Source organism: Xenopus laevis, chromosome 8L (genome assembly GCF_017654675.1).
Source record: "Xenopus laevis strain J_2021 chromosome 8L, Xenopus_laevis_v10.1, whole genome shotgun sequence".
NCBI classification, from domain to species: Eukaryota; Metazoa; Chordata; class Amphibia; order Anura; family Pipidae; genus Xenopus; species Xenopus laevis.
Genome location: NC_054385.1, coordinates 26,308,247 through 26,331,862, shown reverse-complemented (window position 1 = coordinate 26,331,862; position 23,616 = coordinate 26,308,247). Strand labels below are relative to the sequence as shown.

The 23,616-nt window shown below is 39.0% G+C and overlaps 1 protein-coding gene across 2 annotated transcripts; it reads left to right on the top strand.

Annotated features, from left to right (window-relative positions):
- Positions 1-212: 212 nt before the first annotated feature.
- prps1.L (phosphoribosyl pyrophosphate synthetase 1 L homeolog) lies at positions 213-16,837 on the top strand. 2 transcript variants are annotated; one of them, XM_041571967.1, is made up of 8 exons: positions 213-806; positions 4,412-4,595; positions 4,703-4,801; positions 8,250-8,374; positions 9,377-9,550; positions 10,089-10,248; positions 11,591-12,221; positions 14,099-16,837. In XM_041571967.1, the coding sequence occupies exons 1-7, from the start codon at positions 685-687 to the stop codon at positions 11,681-11,683; spliced, it is 957 nt and encodes a 318-aa protein (XP_041427901.1). In that variant the 5' UTR covers positions 213-684; the 3' UTR covers positions 11,684-12,221; positions 14,099-16,837. The 2 variants fall into 2 exon arrangements, with proteins under 2 accessions (XP_041427901.1, NP_001083991.1); NM_001090522.1 differs by lacking the exon at positions 14,099-16,837 and having other exon boundaries at positions 648-806; positions 11,591-11,959.
- Positions 16,838-23,616: the final 6,779 nt, after the last annotated feature.

Below are 23,616 nucleotides of genomic sequence, written 5' to 3'. Positions count from 1 at the left end.
AGAGGTTGCAACCTGTACTAAACCTACAATACAAGTTGGCAACCCTGGGAATTTAGTTGCAGGTCAAGAGTCTGCAGACCGCCACTAGAACCCATTACCAATTTCCAATGTTTGAATTTGCACTGGAGCGGCCACATGGTAGGATCACATGACCGTGACGTCAGGTCCTTTCCTAGGATAGGAACTAGCCGCTACCCTCACTAATGAGTAATCCGCAGTGGAGCGGTCACATGGTAGATTACATGCCGTGACGTCAGGTCCTTTCCGAGGATAGGGACTAGCCGCTACCGTCCCCCTCCCTAAACAGGCGCGGCAGCATTAAGGTTACATCCATTACATTGCGCACTTCCATGGAACACCGAGCATCCTGACAGAAAGGAAGTGATAGTTCGATATAAAAATTAACCATCATCCTTTACGCCTAAACCCCGCCGCACCACCACCGTCTGCTCCTTTGAGAACGCGCTAATGACGAACGGGGACCGTCACCTATCTATTTCTCTTCAGTGAGTGAGGGTGACGCAGCCCGAGGGGCGTGGCGAAGATGCTACCCTATTGGACCAAGGGCCATCACGGGCAAGGAGGCGGGGACTCGCTCTCCGTTAACTAACAAAACACCCAACATCCTATCCCCTGGTCCCTCCGCCGCCTGACTGACGCGTCTCGTGCAACAACAGGGAAGCGATGCCCAACATCAAGATTTTCAGCGGCAGCTCCCATCAAGATTTATCTCAAAAGATCGCAGACCGGCTCGGACTTGAGCTGGGCCGCGTTGTCACCAAGAAGTTCAGCAACCAGGAGACCTGGTAAGAGAGTCAGTCACAGATGGAACAAGGGGCTAAGCAGGAGTTTATATGGCAAGCACCCCCCTATTCTGCCGGCATTAGAAGATTCTATTCCTGGTTTATCAGCGGGCGCCAGAAGTGTGCTCGAACACGGTTCTGGGATTTGTAGTTTGCAAGCAGTTCCGGTATGTGGCAGTAGGCGAGGCATGGGACTACATATACCGGCATGCACTTGCCGGCTCTCGTATGAAGCAGAGAGGGCAATAGAACCACGTGGTTTAAATTATGGACAGCGACTTTAGGTGATGCTAAGCGGAAAAGTATTTTAAAAATGGGGTTACGGTGCTACGTGTTGCGCTGTTAGCGGCCAGACATTTCCTGTTGCGTCACAGGGAATCGTCATGTGTATTTTATTGATATTATAAAGTTATTTATTCCCAACTCTCAGTGTGGTCGAGTTTATTAACGTTAACGCGTTTTGTGGCGACTCCAGTTCGTTTGATTGATTTGGCAGCTCAAGAGTTGGAGTTTATGTTAAAAGGAGATTGGAATGGAGATGTGCAAATACCCCCACCCCCTATGGCTGAGGGCAGGAGGCCTTTAAAGGGAAACTGGATGTTTAAAAATAACTACTGTGTGTTTGCAGAGACACAAACATTGGAACATACATTGGTCTGCCTAGAAAGGTATACATACTCCGTGACCCTTGGGTTACTGATCTGCTAATTTCAGCCTTGTTTAGCATTTCCTTCTTCTTACACAGTGACCCCCAACTTGTAGCTCGTGAGCAACATGTTGCTCTCCAACCCCTTGGATGTTGCTCTTTGTCCTCAAAGCAGGTGCTTTATTTTTTAATTCCAAGCTTGGAATCAAGTTTTAATTGCATAAAAACTAAGTATAGTGCCAAGTAGAGCATCCTGTAGGCAAGTCCAAATAGGGGCTACCAAATAGCCAATCACAGCCCTTATTTGGCACACCAAGGGACATATTTGTTTTGCTCCCCAACTCATTTTACATTTGAATGTGGCTCACCGTAAAAAAAAAAAAGGTTGGGGGGGCCCCCCTGCTCTAGCGAATGCATGGTCACAGATCGCAAACTCTTAGCTCACAGAACAAGTTTATCCAGGGACTGGTCTGATTGCCATCTTGTGTTGAGGATCTTTCAGCATATTGAGCTGAAAGATAGGAACCAATCAGCAGCCAGGCCGACCTGACTGGGAATTGCAGTCTATCTTTACCTGTGTGAATGCAGAGTTGTGTTCTTCTACTGTGCTTCTAACAAGGAGTGTGTGTGTGTGTGTGTATACACACACACACACACTCTCACTCACTCTTTTGGGTGAAACATTCATTATCTGTATGCAGTGAAAAGGAGGGCACCAATGCATTTATAACATCTCTCCATAAACTGCAGTGCTTACTGTGAATAGTTGTTGTGAGCTTCACTGTGCAGCAGAATACTTCTATATGCCAGTGACTCTGTACCATTATTATTTATATTGTGGGTTAAATGCAAATTGTTTGGCAGTTGACTGCACATGGGGCAGTGCTCTGTTCAATGAAGTAGATTTGATCACCAAACACAATCGGTTCAATTCCAAGCAGATGCTTTTGTTTGTTTTGGCAGGACATGCTGGAAATTGTAACCTCATTTAACCAAACCAGCTGGTGTCTCGCTGTGTGCCCAACTGTGGCTTATATGGTTTATAGGGTATTTCAGTTAGTGGGAGACCCGGGCCACTCTTGAGTTTAGCTTATGACCTTTCTTCAACAGTGGGAAGAAAAGCATTTTAAGATTATAAAAGGAGAGGCTTTTTTTGTAGATTAGATTTTTCTTTCTGTTTCAGGAGTTGATCTGATTTTAATTTTGCAGTCAATCATTGCCTCAACAGTACTCTATTTTTAAACCTGTCTGGTGGATATCTGCATTCGTTAATAGCGTTCATCCAGTATAATCCAGTATTAAAAAAACAATTTTCAAAAGAGCTTTCATTTTCCTTTTGAAATCTGACACGGGGCTTGACATGTTGTTGGTATCCCAGGTGCCCTCAGCCATGTGACTTGTGGTCTGATAAACTTTAGTCACTCTTTACTGCTGCACTGCAAGTTGAAGTGATATCACCCCCCCCCCTTCCAGTAGCCTAGTAACAGAACAGTTAGCAGGTAACACAATAAGGGTGGTGGCTAATCGGGGAGACTAGTCGCCCAGCAACAAATCTCCTCTTCTTCGGTGGACTAATCTCCCGGGAAAAGCCTTCCCGCCAGCTAGAATGTGAATCTCCAGTGGGATGGCACTCGGACTGCTTCGTTTTTCTGAAGTTGCCCCACAAGGAAACTTCGGGCAACTTTAGAAAAATGAAGCGATCAGAGTGCCGTCCCACCGCCGATTCACATTCTAGTCGGCAGGAAAGCATTTCGGGAGATTAGTCGCCTGAAGAAGAGATTTGTCACTAGGCAACTAATCTCCCCGAATACCATGTGTGCCAACACCCGCATTGCTAAAAATGCTCCCATATTTATGAAAATAGCACTCAATAGTAAAAATCCAGCTAATCCAAGTCATGACTAAGTTACATTGAGGAGAAACAAAAGCTTATCTGAAAGAAGTTCCACTGTGCAGTGCTGGATCTTATCAAAAAAATATTTATTGGTTCAAGAATACAATTTTACATGGTAGACTGAATTACTTGCCATTGTACACAGTGTAATTTAGTGATATAAACTATACCATAATCACGACTGAATCCCTTTAGGGCAGAGACACACGCTGCGATTCGGGGAGATTAGTCACCTGGCAACAAATCTCTTCTTCAGGGCGAATAATCTCCCCGAATTAGTCACCCCGAAAGAAGAGGAGATTTGTCGCCGGGCGACTAATCTCCCTGAATCGCAGCGTGTCTCTGCCCTTAGGTTATCTAGATATTTTATATAGATGGTTGTTACTTTGTTGTCTGGTTGTCTGGATTAGGGCATGTATGGGCACTACAAGTCTGGAGTCTGGGTGGACTGGTCTGTGTTTACATTGTATAATTATCTGACACTTAAGTCCTCCTGCAACTTTCTTGCATAATAATTAACTAGTAACTTGTGGACAGTGTGTTTTTCATGCTCAGGGTCACACTGAGTAGAACTGAAGTGCAGAAAACTATTAGAAAATTGAATTTAGGAGCTGTTCACCTTTAAAATAACTTTTGGTATATTGTAGAAAGTGATACTCTGAGACAATTGATTTTCGTTTTTTTTTTTTTTATTATTATTTATAGTTTTTGTGTTATTTAGCTTTTTTGTTCAGCTGCTCTCCAGTTTCTGCAATCTGGTTGCTAGGGTCCGAAGTACTCTGGCAACCATGCATTGCTTTAAATAAGAGCCTGGAATAGGAGAGGCCTAAATAGAAAGCTAAATAGAAAGACAAGTAATAGAAAGTAGCAATAACAATAAACGTATACCTTTTATAAAGCATTTGTTTTCAGATGCAGTATGTTGACCCCCATTCTAAGCTGGAAAGAGTCTAAAGGCTTATCATTCAAAAGCTATATAAAAGTAAAAAATCAAGACCAACTTGTATACTAAGCCCAAAACTCAAAGGTGTTCTGTTCCCTGGGTAACAAGTTTCTTGTACTTTGCAGTGTGGAAATTGGGGAGAGTGTACGAGGTGAGGATGTATACATTGTGCAAAGTGGCTGTGGGGAGATAAACGACAACCTGATGGAACTCCTTATCATGATTAATGCTTGCAAGATAGCTTCCGCCTGCCGTGTCACTGCAGTAATACCTTGCTTTCCATACGCACGTCAGGACAAGAAGGATAAGGTAATACTTATTTTTCTTTTCATTCTTGTGTTTGGGGCTATATTATCATAAACTAGTTGGTTGTTGTGCAAGTGATACTGTATAACCAATTTCTTCTTCTCTTCTAGTCCCGTGCTCCGATCTCTGCTAAACTTGTTGCCAACATGCTGTCAGTGGCTGGCGCTGATCATATTATTACTATGGATCTCCACGCTTCTCAAATCCAGGTTATTATTTCTTGGGATTAGCACTTCAATTTCAGTAATGGACTAAACTGTTGATTTTCCCAAAATTCAATTGCAAACAATAAGAGGACACCGGCCAAGCAGACATCTGTTCATTGGAAGTGAATCTGGCTGCATGGAAATAAACAAAACTGTTGGATAACCGCATTGAAATTAATGTAGCCATCTTTATTTGTTTTTACCCTTGGTCCTCTTGGTTCCCATTCCCTCTTAGGTTGTTGAATGTATTCAGAACCAGTGTGGAAGTGATGACTATGGGTGGTGCTTAATTACTATGGCCATATTTTATGGTTTTGGCATCAAATACTGAAGAATGTAAAATATTATGTTTGATTAATACAAGGAATGCTATATGAAACAGAATTTTATTTTACAAATTGTAGATTGACAGTCAGAGTAACATCATGAATCAACATAGCACATATTCTATAGCAAATGTTCTTATGGGTAGTCATATATTCAGCACCAAAGAATTCAAAACTCAAACTAAATTAAAATGTTTTTTTACCCTTATAGACAAGGCTGCCTAGCTTCTTCTATGTAATGGGCCAGGTATGATCCAGCCCATGACATATAGGGGTTAAACGAAATTATAATGAAAAGAATGGTTAGGGGTCTCCTGTAGAGAGACTGGTGCCATAAACACTGGGAGGGCTGGAACAAGCCTGCAGCAGGACAGTGAAAAAAACTTGCATAAGAACAGACAAAACAAAATCCTGGGAAAAATATACTATGACCTTAGTTAGTATTAATCTTACTGTTTATGCTCTGTTTTTCAGCCAGGTTTTATCTCTCTGTATTCTTGTATGTTTCAAACAAAATCCCTTGTATTTAGACTTATAAGATGCCAAATATGTTGGTGCTGTTTATATTTAAAGGGGTGGTTCCCCCTATTAGTTATCATTTAGTATGTTCTAGAATAACCAATTATGAGCAGCTTTTCAATTGGTCTTCATTATTTTTTTAATTATTTGCCTTCTGACTCTTTCCATCTTTCAAATGGGGGTCACTGACCCATTCTAAAAACAAATGCTCGGTAAAGCTACACATTTATTGTTACTTTTTATTAACCATCTTTCTATTCCGTCCCTCTCTTTTACATATTCCAATCTCTTGTTCAAATGAATGCATGATTGCTAGGGTAATTTGGACCCTAGCAACCAGATTTATGAAACTGCAAACTGGAGAGCTGCTGAATAAACCGCTAAATAGCCCAAAAACCACAAATAATAAAATATGAAAACCAATTGCAAATTATCTTAGAATATCACCCTCTATATCCTAGAAGTTAACTCAATGTTAACAACCACTGTTAGCAACTACCAAGTTAATCAACTCAGAGTTAACACCCACCACGTTATACACCTTCACTATCCTTAGATCATGCCAATTGGGGTTTGAGAAAGGCCAGTTATATTGAATGATCTCTGTAATTGCTGTGTCCCGTTTGGCACATTCTATAGAGTGAGTTAAGAAAAGTGACATCTGGCATGGCTGTCCAGTGCTATTTATAATCGCCACTTTAAAAATGCAGTCCCTGCTGCTAAACATTAGTAGTTAGAGGCAGCTGCGTTAATGTATTTGTACACAAGTCTAGATATCAGCTGTGGTCACACCTTGTGGTCTCTCCCAGGGGTAAAAGGTTGAGAGCTATTAGTACGGCCACCTGTGAATGATAGATGATCTTTCTACACAGACCAGAAAAAGCAATTGGCATATTGCACTTTAATTTACTGTGAGAAAAAAAAAAAAATATATATATATATATATATATATATATTTAATATTCAGTATTAGGTGTAGCAGAGATATAAAATACCCATTAGTATAATGTAGACAATTTCTGTAGCTATCTGGATGCTAGGGTCTTATTTACTTTAGCAACAAGGCAGTTCATTTGCAAGCTGGAAAAAGACAGAAGAGGAAGGCAAATAATACAAAGACTAAGGGGCAGATTCACTAAGGGTCGAATTTCGAAGTAAAAAATACTTCGAAATTCGACCCTCGAATTGAAATCCTTCGACTTCGAATATCGAAGTCGAAGGATTTAGCGCTAAACGTTCGTTCGATCAAAGGATTTTTCGTTCGATCGAACGATTCGAAGGATTTTAATCCAACGATCGAAGGAAAATCCTTCGATCAAAAAAAGTTTAGCAAGCCTATGGGGACCTTCCCCATAGGCTAACATCGACTTCAGTAGGTTTTATCTGCCGAAGTAGGGGGTCGAAGTTTTTTTTAAAGGGAAAGTACTTCGACTATCGAATGGTCGAATAGTCGAACGATTTTTCGTTCAAATCGAGGTCGTAGTCGAAGGTCGAAGTAGCCCATTCGATGGTCGAAGTACCCAAAAAATACTTCGAAATTCGAAGTATTTTTCATTCGAATCCTTCACTCGAGCTTAGTGAATCGGCCCCTAATTGTTAGGATTACATACAATTTAATTTAAATGTGAACCACCCCTTTAACGCTTATATAAAGCAGCAACATGTTCTGCTGTGCTGTAAAATAAAATGCTATGAATGTCCACTTTCACACCACAGACTACTTAACTAATTGGTCTCTCTGCGTGGGTGTATATTCCCCCCATACTTATGTTTGGATGACTGGTAACCCCAGAGACTTGCTGTTTAAAGAGATACTGAACCCAGAAAATAAACTTTTTTTAATATCCATCATAACATTATTTTTGAATGCTATTTATAATTTTGCCATAAAAGTATTTGCCTGCTGCTTTTACATTAATTTTCTTACCCCCCTTTTTCCCTATGAAGGGGCTGCCATATTTGTGCAGCAATAGTCTGTTCGCATTAGAAACTCTAACTGACAAGTTGAGAAAGGATAGTCAGGTTGGCAAACCAGTCAGGTTTAGGAACTTCAAGTAACAATTACAAAAACAGAAATATCGGTGAAGAATAATTAACATGAGCTATAGGTAACTTTTTATGTAGATCAATATTTTGAAATAAAAATTTGTCAGTATCACTTTAAGGTTATCAACATACCAGATTTAAATTGCATGATTTATATGAAATGCCTGCTTAGGAGCTACACCCTTAAACAAACAATCTTGCATATTTGGCTGCAAATAACTGCATTACATGACCAGTTTGATGCTGCTAATGGTAGTTACCTTTTTTTTTTACGCTCTCTCTTTGGGGATATACACACTCGGAGAGACATCAGATTAGTCTGTGGTGTGAGTGTGGACAGTACATGGCAATCTTAATCCTTTTTAAGGTCGTTCACCTTTTAAACAAACTGACTCTTAACGCAACTCTCTAAGTATATAATTCTGTTGGTCATTTAAGAGAAAATGCCTTACATTATTTTACATAAAGCTTTTTAGGTTTCTAACAAAATCGAAATCACATCTTTAGTTGAAGATCATTCTTGTATGGATAGGTGTTTGACTTCAATTTGCTTGTTGCAGGGCTTTTTTGACATCCCTGTGGACAATCTGTATGCTGAACCTGCAGTTCTAAAGTGGATTCGCGAGAACATTCCAGAGTGGAAGACCTGTACAATAGTGTCACCAGATGCTGGTGGAGCAAAGAGGCAAGGAATTTGCCATCTCTATTTTTACATGAACCTTGGTTCCTTTCGTTTATACCCACCCATCATGTCTCTGCTTACTCTTTCTCTAGCTGTCTTTTTCCATTACTTGCCCTCTCATATTGCATTTTCTTTTTGTTTTTACACCCAAATTTGCTGATAATCTTGTCAATCGCTGATAATCTTGTCAGGTTTATTATGCATTCTCTATGCTAAATGTGAAATGCCCCTAGGTCTTATTGTGCATCTGAGCATTATATGGCAATGAATACTGAATTCTATGTGAGACCCATGCATGCCCTTGTGATCTAAAAACAAAAAAGTGGTATAATGCAGCTAAAATGGAAATTGAATGATTACTGCGCTCTGGAGGTGTCCTATTTGATGATAAAAGCTAAGGCATATATGTTCCTTTTTTATTTTGTTTTCTGTATTTGGCTTTGTTTTTTTTTTTATTCTGCATTTGAACAGAAAATGCATCTTCTACACCTGTGGTGTTGCTGGACAGAGCAATGGCTCCCTTCAGTGTTTCTGTATTTGAGTATTTAAAGACCAAAGATTTTTTTAATTCTAGGTATTATTTTGGTTCTTCTAGAGATTATATCAAAGGAAAATCTCATACACAGTCTATAGAGTCAATAGACAGGCCAAGAGGGCCATAAATAAACATTGAAGCACCGTATCCAGTTCTTACACAAAGGTTTAAAGGCTTGTCCAGATTAATATAGCCAGTAGCTCACTTAGCTAATTAAAACAAGAGGCCTGCCACATCTTGGAAATGCTTTGTTTAAAAGGCTTCACTGAAAATATATTGAAATAAAATACTTTAATATTTCCTACCATGGAACAGCAATGGCACTGTGCTACATACAAGATGCTGATGGTTTCAAAATGAGTAACTGCTTTCTTTCTGCTTTCATTTCAATCCCTATAATTTTTATCACCTGTGCTTGTACCTGTTCGTCCTCTTATCTTATCAAGCTCCTGCCCTTGTGTCTCTCTCAGGGTGACCTCCATCGCCGACCGATTAAATGTTGACTTTGCTTTAATCCATAAGGAGAGGAAAAAGGCCAATGAAGTAGATCGGATGGTGCTTGTGGGTGACGTAAAAGACAAAGTTGCTATTCTTGTGGATGACATGGCAGATACTTGTGGTACCATCTGTCATGCAGCAGAAAAGTACGTTTTGGAAGAGGTTGTTATGATACTGTATAAGGAAAATGTTGGTACAGCGTATTCTTGCGTTTAGTAAGATGTAGCTGTAGTGAAATTCTGAGAGAATTTGCAATTCATTTTAATTTTTTAGCATTTGTGGTGTTTAAGCTTTTTAATCAAAAGCTCTCCAGTTGGCAATTTCAGCAATCTCGTTGCTAGGTTCCAAATTACTCTAGCAACCATGCACTGACTTAAATAAGAGACTTGAATATGAATAGGAGAGTGTATGGATAGAAAGATGAGTAATAAAAAGTAGCAATAACAATAAATGTGTAGCTTTACAGAGCATTTGTATTTTAGATGGGGTCCGTGACCCCCACTTGAAAGCTGAAAAGGGTCAGAAGAAGAAGGCAGATAATTCAAAAACTTTAAAAAATAAACAATGAAGCGTTGGTCATTCTATAAAATACTAAAAGTTATCTTAAAGGTGAACTACCCCTTTTTAACTCTTAACATACAGACACCATATACTGTAGGTTTTAATTTCCCCACTCTCTTCTAGACTTCTATCTGCCGGAGCTACCAAGGTATATGCTATTTTAACACATGGTATATTCTCCGGCCCTGCCATCTCCCGGATTAATAATGCTTGTTTCGAAGCCGTAGTGGTGACCAACACAATCCCCCAGGAGGAGAAGATCAGACATTGCTCCAAAATACAGGTGTGTGTCCATGGGCTCAATTTGATCATTTCCTTTACTGTAACACAAGGTTAAGAAGTTATTTTATTACTTGCAGGATGTTATTAATGTAATCTGTCCCTCAAACATAATCCATTCAATAACCCCTCAGCACATCATTTTGCTGACTGCTGCAGGTAGAATACTGAAAGCTGATATGGGTTGTTCTACTGAGGCAGTTGAATTCAAAGATATAGGGGCCTATTTTATCATGCTATGTAAAACTTGGAGGAAACTATCACTGGTGTTGTTGCCCACAGCAACCAATCAGGTCTTTGCTTTTGTTTTCTAACTTGTAGGTGACTGTTGAAATGTAATTGCTGGTTGCTACTGGTTGCTATGGGCAATATTACCAGTGATGTTTTCATAAAAAAATTTACACGGCATAACTAGGCCCCATAACTAGTATAAACAAACCCCTTCTATACTTAAAGCTGCAGCCTTTTTGAGGTTGAGATCAGGAGCAGCTCATTATACAGAGATCATATCTGTGGACTGAAATTTGTTTTATGAACCTCTCCTTTGCCATTATGTTCAGTACAATGCCCATTCAGGGGTATAGTGCCCGCTAACCGTTTATTCTGGTAATTGCTCCTAATAGTACCTGTTGTTAACAGGGCAGTGAAAATGAGCCACCATACCATCGATGTTTATGACTGGGTTTGTGGGTGGAGCCTTATGCTCTCCACAGGCTACAGGGGTGGGCTTAGAGCTGACTGCAATGAATTTCTGCTGTAGACATACTCGGGCTCTATTTCTTTCTTGCATGGCCATTTGTGGCTGTCTTGTCATGTATCATGCTCCACAGCACTCTGTGCACAGCTCTGGGCAAAAGGGAAATTAGTTCTAGTGGATAGCGAGAGCTGTGCTTTACAGCTGTAGATCAGACAGAAGGCCTGGGACCTAACGGCTTCCTCAATACACCGCATGTGGAAGCAAGACATTTTATTATTTACATGAGAACAGAGGATCTTCTATACCATATGAGAGCTGCTCAGCCTTTTTCAACTCATAGAAAGCCAAGCACTCCAGAAGTAATTTAACTGCTGCATGTAACAGGGTAGGCTTTTCCCCTTTACTTGGCAGAAAGCGGAAGTCTTCACCTGTGGGGCAGCCATCACTAGGGTTTCATTGCATTGAGATACTTTGCAGTGCAGCTGTCTGCATTTCCACAAAATCAATGCTTCTAGTGCCAGACTAATTATTAGTCTCTAATATCTGACACTGTTCATGTAAAGATATTGGGTGAAGTTACAACTTTTAAGCAGGTTGGGTGTAAATCAAAACATTAACTCATGCTCGTACCAATGTATTTGTTTACCAGGTCATCGATATATCCATGATCTTGGCGGAAGCAATTCGTCGGACACACAACGGAGAGTCTGTTTCTTATCTCTTCAGCCACGTTCCACTGTAACAACTTCTAAAATAAAGAGGACACCAAGTTTTGCTCCATCAGTATCCCTTCTATACATCCTAATCCAGCAGGGATGCTAAGGGATCAGGGCACGATCTTGTCCCTCCCACCCAAAGTGGAAATATTTATGTGCTAGTGTTTCCCCAAACCCACCTAGTGGCTTCCTAGTGAGATTGGTAGCATCCGTCCATTTCATTTTGTGTTGTATGTTTTTATGGACTGAGACGAAAAAAAAAAATGACTGCACTAAAGGGAAAAGAGGAGTGAGAGGCAAAACTGCTGTGTTTGTGTTTTTTTTATTTTTGTTTTTTTTTTATTATTATCATTATTTTTAAATAAAGGTTGCCCCTTCACAATGGCCATACAAGCCATGGGATTTTTTTGGCGCTGTGCAAGAGGCATTGTGCATTACCATGGCCCAAATGTTAGTGCTGTTACACGGGTACTTCCCCTACCATTAATCTTTCATGGGGACCACAGGATGTGTTACACCTGCATTCAGCACTTATATGCAGGGGTCCTCCGCCAATGAGGCAAGTTGAGTAACTCATAGTAAACAAAAATCAATTATGGGGTAGCTGCTGTCTATACAGCGAGTACTGTGCACAGGTCCAGTTAAACCACAGTAAATATCAAAGACATGCACAGTTTCTCGCTTAAAAACATTTATTGGTGCATATTTACCACAAAAAATGACATATCAATGTTCAAATCACACACACCACGAAGCAGTGTCTCCCCCCCCAGTCTGCCTACCTGTTGTTAACCACACCCTCCTGACGCGTTTCGCGCTATTGGGCGCTTCATCAGAGGAGGTGTGGCTAATGCTGGTCATGTCCCTTAAGTACCTGCTGGATTACTTAATGCAGGTTCTAGGGTTGGATACGTGCACAATAGTTACCAGCAGAATTATTTTCTACAGGTTCAAGGGTGACATATGTGTTACATACCAATCCAAAAGTCTATTCAATTTGCCACTGTGTGCCCATTAGCCCCAGTTATTCTACTTATATTTCATTTCAATCCACATTGTAACATTATCTTTATACAAATCACTTAACAGTTCACTAATATCGGAGACATGACCATATAATTGCAGTGACTAAGTGAATAAAGTGCAATTGTGCAAAAAATTAATTAATTAATAATAAATCACTAATCAAAATACAATAAAAACATTTTTTATATAAAAATTCATTCACTTTAATCCCATACTGATGTAAGAAACGGTTTTAGTTCAAAATGGCTATTCATTCCCTCAGGTATAATTGTTCCTAACTTAAAGATCCAGTTAGATTCTAATCTTAGTAATTTTGTAGTTAAATTGCCCCCACTATTTTCATGTATTTTATCTATACCAAACATCCTTATTTTCTGGGGTATGCCATCATGGGCCATTATAAAATGTTTCAGAATGGGATTGTCGACATCTTTATTGTCAATACCTCTTAGATGTTCTCCCAGTCTGACCCGTAGCTGTCTGATTGTGCGACCAATGTATAAAGCACCACATTCACACTGCACTGTATATGTATATGCAGTGCAGTGTGAATGTGGTGCTTTATACATTGGTCGCACAATCAGACAGCTACGGGTCAGACTGGGAGAACATCTAAGAGGTATTGACAATAAAGATGTCGACAATCCCATTCTGAAACATTTTATAATGGCCCATGATGGCATACCCCAGAAAATAAGGATGTTTGGTATAGATAAAATACATGAAAATAGTGGGGGCAATTTAACTACAAAATTACTAAGATTAGAATCTAACTGGATCTTTAAGTTAGGAACAATTATACCTGAGGGAATGAATAGCCATTTTGAACTAAAACCGTTTCTTACATCAGTATGGGATTAAAGTGAATGAATTTTTATATAAAAAATGTTTTTATTGTATTTTGATTAGTGATTTATTATTAATTAATTAATTTTTTGCACAATTGCACTTTATTCACTTAGTCACTGCAATTATATGGTCATGTCTCCGATATTAGTGAACTGTTAAGTGATTTGTATAAAGATAATGTTACAATGTGGATTGAAATGAAATATAAGTAGAATAACTGGGGCTAATGGGCACACAGTGGCAAATTGAATAGACTTTTGGATTGGTATGTAACACATATGTCACCCTTGAACCTGTAGAAAATAATTCTGCTGGTAACTATTGTGCACGTATCCAACCCTAGAACCTGCATTAAGTAATCCAGCAGGTACTTAAGGGACATGACCAGCATTAGCCACACCTCCTCTGATGAAGCGCCCAATAGCGCGAAACGCGTCAGGAGGGTGTGGTTAACAACAGGTAGGCAGACTGGGGGGGAGACACTGCTTCGTGGTGTGTGTGATTTGAACATTGATATGTCATTTTTTGTGGTAAATATGCACCAATAAATGTTTTTAAGCGAGAAGTTGAGTAACTCGCCTCAGGCGGCAAAGCCTCACTAGGTACCAGGGGCAACAAAAATGACGCTCCTGGTACTTTGAGCCGAATTTACAGTTTTCAAACTCTCCTAGTGCAGAGAGCCGCCCTTGTGAACCCCCCCCCCCCTGGACCAAAAAGGTGAGCACACCAGGGGGGGCAGCTACACCCAGCTGGGCCAGGATCGCCCCTGCTTATATGCGCCTCAATGTGTACAGCCCAATCAAGAAGCATGGGCTTAATTTGTTCCTGTGGTCCCCAGCCGTGGAATGCCTGAAGGAACAAATGCCCATGTGTTAAGGTCAATAAAAAAAAAAAAAATATATATATATATATCATCTATTTAAAGGGACTGTTATAGTGTTTTTATGGTTATTTCCATTCATAAATAAGGATATATTTTTCATTTAATTGTCCGCTCAGACATGATTCCCCCCCCCCCCCCCATAAGAATCAGCAGTACCGGTTTACCCGAGAGTAAAGTGTATTCTGTCCTATCCATTTTGTGGACTGTCTGCGTTGCATTTATTTATTCTGTTCATATATAATATTGAACCCATCTAGGCAGGGTAAAGTGCAAATAGGGAACAAAAGGTCCAGCACTTTGGTGCTAATTAGGAAGTGAGGGCAGTCCGAGCCTGTCGCAGGGACGGCATAAGGAATGGAAATGGCAAAACGTGAAAACCCCTAGGTCCCTAGCATTTCAAAATAACCCTACACGTGTGAATAATGGAAAAATATGTTGTTATTCTAAGTATGCTATATTGATAATTAGGGCAGCGATTATGATTTTTTTTTTTCATCGTTCAGTCATGGATTGCTGTAATTTTTTTGCCATAGAGATAAGCAGGAGCTGCTGTACTGCTTACCTCGTCTGCACAGCCTAGAAATACCCGCTTATGCGATAAAAATCACTGTTTGCCCAGGAGCAGTTACCCATCGCATCCATTGTCAATTAACATGATTTCATATATGCAGTTTATTGTTAGCTGAATGCTTCTCTTTGCTGTTTCTCTTTCCACTCACCTTAGCACTGTGCTCATTCAGCCACACTTCAACCTCCCAGAAGCTGTTGGCCTTGGTATAATTTAGGAATGCACCGAATCCACTATTTTGGATTTGGCCAAACCCCCGAATCCTTCGCAAAAGATTCGGCCGAATACCGAACCAAATATTAATTTGCATATGCAAATTAAGGGTGGGAAGGGGAAAACTTTTACTTGTTTTGTGACAAGTAAATTTGCATATGCAAGTTAGGGTTCGGCCGGGCAAAAGGAATCTGCCGAAACCGAATCCCAAACTGAATTCTGGATTCGGTGCATCCCTAGTATAATTTGATATCCCTTGCCCCTCCTCACTCCATTTTTCTCCCAATCCCCCAACAGTAAGGTTGACCTTTGGGCACTCGGAAGGTAAATGGTCACCCTATCAGTCTGGATTATGCCCTTACAAATAAGACAAGGTCAGCGTTGATCTGTCATCCCTTCTGATAAACCTCCAGCCAGCTTGTTATTTGAAGACTCTCCAGGCTTCATTCATCAGAAGCGGACCTACCCCTCCTTCCTCTATGTCTATCCGTTTAGTTCAATGATAGTTCAATGACCCCCTTTAAAGTTAAGCTACTTCCACAAAATTTTTTTAAATATGTTGAAAAGTATTCTAGCTATTTTTATCAAGAACCATTGCAATTTGCTGCGTACACCAGGCTGCCTCAATCCTAAAGGAACAATAAAACCAAAAAAAGCAAGGTTATTTAAATATAGGCACATTTATCAAGGGTCGAATTTCAAATTCATGTGAGGGGTTTTGTTTTTTTTAAATTCGATTAAATTTGACTTGGGGAAATTTTTTGATAATTTTTTTTAAAATTCTGATGAATGTAAGCATCCCAAAAGCTCAAATCTGATTCGATTAAACTCGATTGAGTTTTTTTTCTCCGAAAATCGAATGTCAGGAAAATCGAATGTCAGGAAGGCTACAAACCTCTCCAAATTGGTCACTGGACCTCTCCCATTGATTTATACAGGAATTGGGCAGGTTATAGATGGCAAATAATAAAGGGCCAGTATATGATAAATCTCAAAAATCAAATTCAAATGTTTTAAAAGAAAAACAACTTGAATCGAGTTTAGATAATTCCCTAGTTGAATTTGATGGATTTGACCATAAAGAAAATTTTAATTTTCAATTCAACCCTAATAAATCTGCCCCATAATTTAGTGTTGCCCTGCACTGATAAAACTGTTGTGTTTGCTTCAGAAACACTACTATAGTTATATAATGGTATATTAATAAGCTGTTATGTAGCTGGGGGGGGCAGCAAGGAGAAAAGACGGGTTACATTGAAAATAGCTTGGTAGAATATAATGCTATTATACAGAACTTATCCATTATCTGCTATTTATCCCTATTTCATTTGCCTTCTTTTTTACGCAGCAGCTTGTTTATATAAACTATACGTTTCTGAAGAAAACAGATCTGTTTTACCAGTACATCATATTTTATTTGCTTTCAAACACTTTTTTGATGTAGCTGTTCCTTTTAACAGCTGTGATAGTTAAACATTGCAGCAAGGATATAGCTTGTGTATTTTTATGTTTTGTTAGACTCATTGTATAACAAATTCATTGTCTGTTTTGAGCATGTACTGTATTTCTGTAAGTAAAACACATGCACCACCCACATGCAGACAGGCAATACACCTTATTAAAGATGCAACTTTTTTTCTTTCTTTGTTTCATTTGTATTATATTTTATTACACTGTATTATAATTTTTTTTTTTTTTAACTATTTAACGGTAACTGATGGCGTCATGGGAAAGAGGATGATGGTTATCCTCAAAATACAAAAAGTGTCCCCATAAGGGGTAGTTCACCTTTAATTCCCTATTATTGGCTACTTTTCATTTTATTTAAATTTTTTATTATTTTGTAGGTTATAAATTACTTGCCTTCTGCTTCCAACTTGCTCCAGCTTTCCAATGGGGCGGTCAATAACTAACAGCAGCCAAAAAAATCATGCACTGAGACACTCATTTTGTTATTGTTAATTGAATTACTTATCTTTATATTTAGGACCTGTCCTATTCAAAATTCAGTACCTATTTTACACCACTGTCTGGTTGTTTGTGTAAAATGAACCATAGCAACCAGAAGCTAAAAATTCCAAAACGGAGAGGTGTTGAACAAAAAAAAATCACAAACTAGTACAGGTATGAAACCTGTTATATGGAATGCTTGAGGCCTGGGGTTTTATGGATAATGGATCTTAACAAAATTTGGATCTTCATACCTAAAATCTACTTTAAAATCATTTAAACATTAAACTCAATAGGCTGGTTTTGCTTCCTATGAGGATTAATTATATCTTCGTTTGGATTAAGTATTAATTAAGTTTATTATTACAGGGAAAACATAAATATATATATATTTTAAATGTGGATTATTTGAATAAAATTTAGTCTATGGGAAATGGCCTTCCTTTCGTTTGGAGCTTTCTGGATAATGGGTTTCCGGTTAACTGATCCCCTACCAGCAATAAAAAGTAATTTAAAAAATGTAAAAAAAAGACCCAACTGCAAAATTGCCCCAGATTACCACTGTCTGCATCATACTATAAGGTATTTTAAAGGTGAGCTATTTCTTTATCAAAGAAATTAATCGGCCTGTCAGAATTCATACAAGTTTTAGAAACAAATCAGCCATATTCCCCAAACCCTGGTTATTCTCAGATACCCTGAGCCCTGTATTCCTCCTAGGACACCAACCGGTTTCTGCCACCGGCCCAGTGCATTCACTTCCATAGATACTCAATACTTAAACCATATACCCATACCATAACTTCCACCATACTCTAGGTGTACCCCTAAGCTTAGCATCTGCTCAGAGCCCTCAATCACAGACACTTTCCAAGATGGTGACCCCCCTCTGACAAGTTTGAAGTCCTGGATCATTGCTGCTATTGACAAGCTGAAACTTTAGGCTGGTGCAATAAGTGCAGTATATAAAATATGGCATTTTTAGCTACATTCATTCTTGGGGTTTAGTTCTCCTTTTAAGTGATAGTTGTGAAACTCATTCCCTGAAACAGTCATACAGGCAGATACATTAGATAGCTTCAAGAAGGGATTGGATGGCTTTTTAGCAAGTGAGGAAAAACGACTATTTAGTGCCAGTTGATGTAGGGGCTGGTCCAATTGCCATCTTGGAGTCAGAAAGAATTTTTTTTCCTTCTGAGGCAAATTAGAGAAGGATTTTTGCCTCATCTGGATCAGCTAACAGTTAAGATGGTCATAGAAGTGGAGATTTTATTCTTACGTATATATATCCTACGAATGATTGTGCTTTGCAATCTCCCAACCTATCACTAACAATTCAGATTAAATAAAGTAGTAAAAAGAAGCAATCAGACGATGTTCAGGCCATTACATCACAGACCAATCATACGAAAGTTATGTCAGACAAATAGTAGTGACAGCTACCCATTGACATCGTCAGATAGGCTATACATGCAGACATATTATCGTTAGCCGACAGGAATCTTCTAACTTGTTTGATCGACTAAACAACTTATCTGCATGGCACGTGTGTGTCTTTTTTTTCAACCTAAGTTGCTATGTCACTATGTCCGTTCCTGGTATTCCTTTATTTGTGGTTGTGACTTGAACCATGCTGTTAACTTGTGGGGGAGTATTGTGAGCATGCAAATAAAAGCAGGTGAGAATTTGAGCTGGCAGGCAGCCATCCTGCTGTCCGTTGCATACATGTATTTATTGCTCAGATTTCATGCACTGAGAAAATGATTGCCTGGAATCCCAGGGGTTGTCTTTCACAAGCTGCAGGAGTACAGGATCACATAGAACCATAGAAAGTAGAGGGCTGCCCTGTACTATATAGGAAAAAACATCACATTAAAACGTGAGAAGCGTGAGCTCCCATTTAGTTTGTCCTAGAAGAAGATGCAGTGCATAAGAGTAACTTGCAGGGCCTGACTGGCAAATGCCAGAGGGACAGTCACTATTGAATAGGCTGGGGTGTGATGTTAGGGCCTCTTTGCTCTTGAAATGGCAGCGCTTTTCTGATTCCCAAGCCTGATGAGGTGCATCACTTATCAAGCAATGCTGGAAGAAGTGTGATTCTGTGTGAAAGTGAGTTGACTTTGGACATGAATGCTTGTCATGGCTAGCATACGTGAGTGTGATATTTGCTTTTTGTACGGGTATGGGACCTGCAGAATGCTGTGGAACAGGGTTTTCCACATAAGGAGTATTTCCATAATTTGGATAACCATACTTTGTCTTCTAAAGAATCCTTAAAACATTAACTAAACCCAATAGGGTTGTTTTGCCTCCAATGATGATGTATTATATATTAGTTGGGATCAAGTAAAAGGTACTGTTTTATTACTACAGAGAAAAAATAAATATGCTTTACATTTTTGAATTGTATGATAAAAATGGAGTCTATGGAAGATATCCTTCCCGCAATTCAAAGCTTTCTGGATAACTGGTTTCCAGATAATGGATCCTATACCTGTACTGGAAGCAGCTCTTTCTAGCATGCCCTCCCCTTAATGACTTTTAAAGCTATACATCTGCAAATTTGTATATGCTTCAGTATGTTGTCATTGTATAAACTAGCTTTGTGTGTGTATACCTTGTACGCTGTAGAAGCTCTGCAGGAGACAATAGTACTATATAAGTAATCATGACGAGTAAGATTTAGGGGCTGATTCACTATGGGTCGAATATCGAGGGTTAATTAACCCTCGATATTCGACTAGGAATTGAAATCCTTCAACTTCGAATATCGAAGTCGAAGGATTTAGTGCAGAAAATTCGACCAAAGGATTATTCCTTCAATCGAACGATTAAATCCTTCGAATCGAACGATTCGAAGGATTTTAATCCAACGATCGAAGGAATATCCTTCGATCAAAAAAACTTAGGCAAGCCTATGGGGACCTTCCCCATAGGCTAACATTGACTTCGGTAGCTTTTATCTGCCGGACTAGGGGGTCGAAGTTTTTTTTAAAGAGACAGTACTTCGACTATCGAATGGTCGAATAGTCGAACGATTTTTAGTTCGAATCCTTCGATTCGAAGGTCGAAGTAGCCCATTCGATGGTCGAAGTAGCCCAAAAAATACTTCGAAATTCGAAGTTTTTTTACTTCGAATCCTTCACTCGAATTTAGTGAATCGGCCCCTGGGTGTCCTAGGTTTATGAATGGCAGTGACAATGGCTGGAGAAGTGCTCAAGTGTGATCATGGGACTGGACTCAATAGTTATGTGGCACTACAGGTGGTTGCCCAAAATTGCACATTCTTTCAGTCCTATCACAAGTGTACTGGAAAGTGAGTGGGATTTACATGGAACGGGAAAATTGCTAAGAATAAAGTCATGCTTTTTGAATCTAGAATGTTATGGGTTACACAATGATATTGCCATTAAGGGGAAGAATAGTTTACTTTTGTGTAGGAGTATTATTTTAAGACTGAACATATCAAATGGCAGAATATGAGATCTTTTACTGACAACTTTCAAATATTTTGTTATCATCTTTCTTTAGCATCTATTTCTTTAATTATCATCTGTATGCTGATGATACCCAAATATATTTATCCACCCCTTCATTAACACCTGAAACAGATACTCAAATCTCTAACTGCCTCCTGGCTATCTCAAATTGGATGAACCAGCGCCACCTCAAACTCAACCTAACAAAAACTGAACTAATCATCTTTCCACCTAAGCCTGGTCCTACTCCCCTTTTTACTATCTCTATTGATGGCATGCTCATTAACCCTGTCAACTCAGCACGCAGTCTGGGGGTAATCTTTGACTCTCCTTCTCTGATCACGTTAAACACCACTGTCAAAACCTGTCACTTTTTCTTACGCAATATTGCCAAAAACAAATACAACGCTGGACTGATGACTTTGTCCTTCTCAAGCTTTTCAAGCATCTATAACTGTTTTCTTGTAGCTGCTTGTAGGGTCCCTCTTAAGTTGTTCATATATATTGGACTCACTGAGCAGTGTGGCCACTTTAGAGTGGTAGTCTGAAGTGTTCAGTGAATGAAAATCATGGTACCACTGTGACTGTATCATACTTTCACACATCTGTGGGTTTCAGCACCTTACTGAAGTTAAATAGAACCAGTGTGATTGGATGTCTATGACTTTACTACCCTCAATGGTTTAAATGCCAGGGAATTCCCTACCACTTCAGTTGAACTGAAGAAGCCTCTCGGATGAGTGGTGAAACATTTTCAAAGAAGGGATGTCAGATTTCAAAATTGAATATAAAAAAATCTGTTTGCTCTTTTGAGAAATGGATTTCAGTGCAGAATTCTGCTGGAGCAGCACTATTAACTGATTCATTTTGAAAAAAAATTTTTTTCCCATGACAGTATCCCGTTAATGCAAAATGAATAAATATGTATTTCTACTACAAGTTCTACACTAAAGTTTTTTAATAACATTTCTAAAATTTGCCTTAAAATTTGCACATTACATAACATCTCTCTCACAGAATAGATAAAACATCATGATTATAAAAAATAACAACCCTCTTAATAGTTTGATCCCCACTATGAATAGAATTACCATACTCTGTATCATGAAAAAACCCAAAATGAAAACCCTGCTCATAAAGATTTTCATGGACAAAAACCATAGTAATCAAGGAGAATGCAGTATACAATAAATTTGCTAAAAAAAAAAAACAATACAAGCATTCAAAGGAATTAAATATAAATAAATAACTACACAGATCGGTGAACAAAATCTCACTTTCACTAGCCTTGTTGGGCACAAGCAAGGAATCAAGATCAAAGTGAGCCTGAAAATGCAATAAATATATTAAAAATGAAATAAAATTTCTAGCAATGCAGTAAAAAAACACCGGTCATGAGCACCTTTTATGTTCATATACACTCAATCATAAGAGTCATTTATGCCTGCAAGTCAAAGTGCAATTTTGGATACAATTTGCTAATTTAAATGCTTAAAATTTGGGATGCCATATTCTAGTGCTCACTAGGGATGGGCGAATTTCTTCGCCTTGTTGCGTCACAGGAATGATGCCCATAGACTTGTATGGCGTCGTGCTACAAAAATTTTTTGTCGCCCATAGACTTTAATGGGCGTCTGCAACATTTCGTCGGGGGCTAATTTTTTACGAAACGGGTCAAATTCGCCCATCCCTAGTGCTTATCTCCAATATTACATCTGCTCGTGATTCTTTAGGTGCAAGTCCTTAAAATCATGTGACTTTTCGTCACAAAACTTAGAGGCACGGTTCCCTTTTTCCCTTCCCAGCCCTGATATGCATATGCAAATCAGGGTTTGTTTCCGTAATTGGCTAATCTTCACAAAGGCTTCGGGGGTTAAAATGGATTTGGTGCATCCTTAAGTTTAACATTCTTACAAGACTGGATAGAAAACTGGATAGAAAAACATTACATCTGTGTCATGCTTACACTTCCATCCTGCTTATGTCCCAGCGTATAAACATATGTACGTGCCCATGTATGAAATGTTGTGCTTATTCGTGGGATTGGCTAATTCTAAGCAACTTTTCAGTTGGCCTTCATTTTTTATTCTTTATAGTTTTTTTAAATTATTTTCCTTCTTATTCTGACCCTTTCCAGCTTTCAAATGGGTGTCACTGACCCCATTTAAAAAACAAATGCTCTGTAAGGCTACAAATATTTTTTTATTGCTTCTTGTATTACTCATATTCATATTCCAGTCTCTCATTCAAATCGGTGTATGGTTTCTAGGGTAATTTGGACCCCAGCAAACAGATGGCTGCAATTGCAAACAATTGCAAGAACTGCTGAATAAAAAGCCAAATAACTCAAAAACCACAAATAATAAAAAATGAAGTTCAGTTGCAAGTTGTGTCAGAATATTACTCTCTACATCATACTAAGGGGCAGATTTACTAAGGGTCGAATATCGAGGGTTAATTAACCCTCGATATTCGACTAGGAACTAAAATCGTTCGACTTCGAATATCGAAGTCAAACGATTTAGCGCTAATCCTACGATCGTACGATCGAAGGATTATTCGTTCGATCGAATGATTAAATCCTTCGAATCGAATGATTCGAAGGATTTTAATCCAACGATCGAAGGAATATCCTTCGATCAAAAAAACGCTGGCAAGCCTATGGGGACCTTCCCCATAGGCTAACATTGACTTCGGTAGCTTTTAGCTGCCGAAGTAGGGGGTCGAAGTTTTTCTTAAAGAGACAGTACTTCGATTATCGAATGGTCGAATAGTCGAACGATTTTTAGTTCGAATCGTTCGATTCGAAGTCGAAGTAGTAGTCGAAGGTCGAAGTAGCCCATTCGATGGTCGAAGTAGCCAAAAAAACACTTCGAAATTCAAAGTTTTTTTAATTCGAATCCTTCACTCGAGCTTCGTAAATGTGCCCCTAAATGTTAACTTAAAGGTGAACAACCCCTTTAAGTGTGTAAATCATGGCAGTTAGGTGTA

Excerpts from the sequence above, each read along its gene's own strand:
- prps1.L (XM_041571967.1), top strand. The coding sequence starts at position 685 with ATGCCCAACATCAAGATTTTCAGCGGCAGCTCCCATCAAGATTTATCT. Across the intron at positions 807-4,411 it reads TTCAGCAACCAGGAGACCTG|TGTGGAAATTGGGGAGAGTG; the intron begins GTAAGAGAGTCA and ends TGTACTTTGCAG. Across the intron at positions 9,551-10,088 it reads ATCTGTCATGCAGCAGAAAA|ACTTCTATCTGCCGGAGCTA; the intron begins GTACGTTTTGGA and ends ACTCTCTTCTAG.